Source organism: Cynoglossus semilaevis, chromosome 12 (genome assembly GCF_000523025.1).
Source record: "Cynoglossus semilaevis isolate Cse_v1.0 chromosome 12, Cse_v1.0, whole genome shotgun sequence".
NCBI lineage: Eukaryota > Metazoa > Chordata > Actinopteri > Pleuronectiformes > Cynoglossidae > Cynoglossus > Cynoglossus semilaevis.
This window is the reverse complement of record NC_024318.1, coordinates 231,560-234,437: the sequence shown is the minus strand read 5'-3', so window position 1 is coordinate 234,437 and position 2,878 is coordinate 231,560. Positions and strand designations below refer to the sequence as shown.

At 46.2% G+C, this 2,878-nt stretch overlaps 1 protein-coding gene across 3 annotated transcripts in view; it reads right to left on the bottom strand.

The window, feature by feature from the left end:
* slc8a1b (solute carrier family 8 member 1b) overlaps positions 1-2,878 on the bottom strand; it is a 90,284-nt gene that overhangs the window by 22,665 nt on the left and 64,741 nt on the right. The window contains exon 5 of one of the 3 annotated variants that reach the window (XM_017037295.2): positions 192-313. The exons of 1 other annotated variant lie outside the window; for it this stretch is intronic. In XM_017037295.2, coding sequence (XP_016892784.1) covers positions 192-313 — 122 coding nt within the window. The remainder of the gene's footprint in view (positions 1-191; positions 314-2,878) is intronic. One more of the 3 variants, XM_008321290.3, reaches the window with a different exon arrangement.

The following is a 2,878-nucleotide window of genomic DNA, read 5'->3' as shown; positions in this document are numbered from 1 at the left end:
CCCACCCACACACACAGGGGGAAGAGGTGTGTGTGTGTGTGTGTGCGGGGGAAGGGAGGGAGGGAGGACGGGGGTGAGATGTGGTGATCAACAGTCTGCTGCACGTTCATGCTCCGGCCTCCAGGAGATGAGAACCTGCAGCAGCTGTGTGGAGGCTGGAGATGATGGAGACCTTGACCTCGACCTTTCACCTTGACCTTCCTGACCTTTGGTTTCGTTGTTCTCCACCAGGCGTGGCTCCCCGATCTCTATGTAGAAGGTCTTGTTCTTCTCGTACTCCTCGTCGTCAATTACCTTCACCTTGATGGTTTTACTGAGGACAAGAAGAAGAAGAAGAAGAAGAAGAAGAAGGAGGAAGAAGAAGAAGAAGAGGAAGAGGAAGAAGAAGAAGAAGAAGAAGAAGAGGAAGAAGAGGAAGAGGAGGAGGAGGAGGAGGGAGGAGGAAGAACGGAAAAAAAGACAAGAAAGAAAAGTGAGGAGAGGACAGGAAACTGGAACTCACAGAGGAAACAGAAAAGGAACAGCAGCTGGTTTTACTACTAAGTACCCACAATCCACCTGGCTCTCAGGAAAAATATTGTCCTGATATAGCTAATATATTAGCTAATATATATATATACACATACATATGTATATATATTTTTTCTGTTTTTCTTTTAAAGTTTTTTGTCATGAAAAAAGTTAAGTTTTGGTGCATATTTTCGGTCGTGTTTCTTGAGGTACTGTTGAAGTACTGTTGAAGTATTGTTGAAGTACTGTTGAAGTATTGTTGAAGTATTGTTGAAGTACTGTTGAAGTATTGTTGAAGTATTGTTGAAGTACTGTTGAAGTATTGTTGAAGTATTGTTGAAGTACTGTTGAAGTATTGTTGAAGTATTGTTGAAGTACTTTGGCTGAACTGAAACCTCCAGAAAATCAGCCAATAAGACGACACCGTGTCACTCAGAACACCTGCCGACTGTTGAACACCTAATTACACACAGGACAACCGCAGGTTCGTCTGTCAGCTATGTTACACACACACACACACACACACACACACACACACAAATATCAGGGGTGAACTCATTACCACACGACGGGGATTATGGGACATTTATCAGCGTCTCGTCAGAGCAGATGGTGAACGGTTTTCACCTCCAGCCCTGGAGAAGATCACAACCACACACACACACACACACACACACACACACACACACGTCAATCAGCTAAACTGTCCCCTGCCTCAAGGTGGAGCCCTTGAGCAAACTAATAATAACTGATGTGGTGATAAACTGCAGAGAGTTTCATCAAAAGAATATTTTACTTCAGATTCAGGGTTTTTTTTTCCTGTTCTTGTTCCTGTTCTTGAGCGATTTTTAATTCAAGGCAAAAACTTTTTTTTTTTTTTTTATCCATTTTTGTCTCAGCCTGAAAAAAAAAATAAAAAAATTTCATTCTCACATCAGCTCACTGTGATCATGAATCATCTCTACACAGGGTGGAAATTTTCCTTTTCCCAAGTTCCGGAGTGATGACTCCGTCTGTGAGCTGGCTGCACTCGCCGATGACCAACACACACACACACACACACACACACACACACACACACCGCGGCACCAACATCTCCAGACGCCGCGCTGGTCGGAAAACATCGGCGTTCAGGATCGGTACCACAGTAACCGGTGCCTTTCCTCCTGATCTTTTTCTTTATCGTCTCTCGTCTTTTATCCTCTTCCGTCTCAGTCTACTGACAAACAGGTCAGTTGTGCGGGGCTGCTGTCCCATCGCCGTGGCAACGCAATATTTGGGTAACCAACAGGGGTGGAGAAGATTGTTTCCAGACCAACGGTCAGTGTGTGTGTGTGTGAGAACTGACAAGAAAGTGTGTATGAAAAATAGTTTGGATAGTGAACACACACACACACACACACACACACACATGACTCAGTAGAGACACACACACACACACATGCACACACGACTCAGTAGAAGATATACAGTGTGTGTGTGTGTGTGTGTGTGTGTGTGTGTGTGTGTGCTGTGAAGCTGCACAGACGTCCACACTGTTTGATGTCCATCCAAACATATATGTGCAGTAGAACCAGTCAAGACGCTCCTGGTTCTCCTCCTGGTTCTCTTGGGTCTCTTGGTTCTCTTGGTTCTCCTGGTTCTCCACACACACACACACACTGTATATCTTTTCTTGAGTCGTGTGTGTGTGTGTGTTTTTGAAAGCAGTGCTAGTGTGAATGGTGTCATGTCAGTGTGAACTGAACCTCGGCGGTCGTGAATGTTTCCCACGGTATTCCTGTCCTGGTGAGGACACCGACGCGGGGCCTTCAGGGGGTCAGGGAAACTGCAGCGTCTGAGAAGAGAACCAGGAGAACCAGGAGCGTCTTGACTGGTTCTACTGCACATAGATGTTTGGGTGGACATCAAACAGTGTGGACGTCTGTGCAGGTTCACCGCCCACACACACACACACTCTATATATCCTCTACAGACTTCTGTGTGTGTGTGTGTTGTGACGCTGCACAGACGTCCACACTGTTTGATGTCCATCCAAACATATATGTGCAGTAGACCCAGTCAAGACGCTCCTGGTTCTCTTGTTTCTCCTGGTTCTCCTGATTCTCCTGGTTCTCTTCTCAGACACTGCAGTTTCCCTGATCCCCTGAACGCACCGCGTCGGTGTCCTCACCAGGACAGGAATACCGTGGGAAACATTCACGACCGCCGAGGTTCAGTTCACACTGACATGACACCATTCACACTAGCACTGCTTTCAAAAACACACACACACACATCTGTGTTTCCACAGAGACGTCCTCCATCTGACTTTGCTGAGAAGTATTAAAAACAGTCTGTGCAGCAGAGCAGCTGTGAACACCCCCCC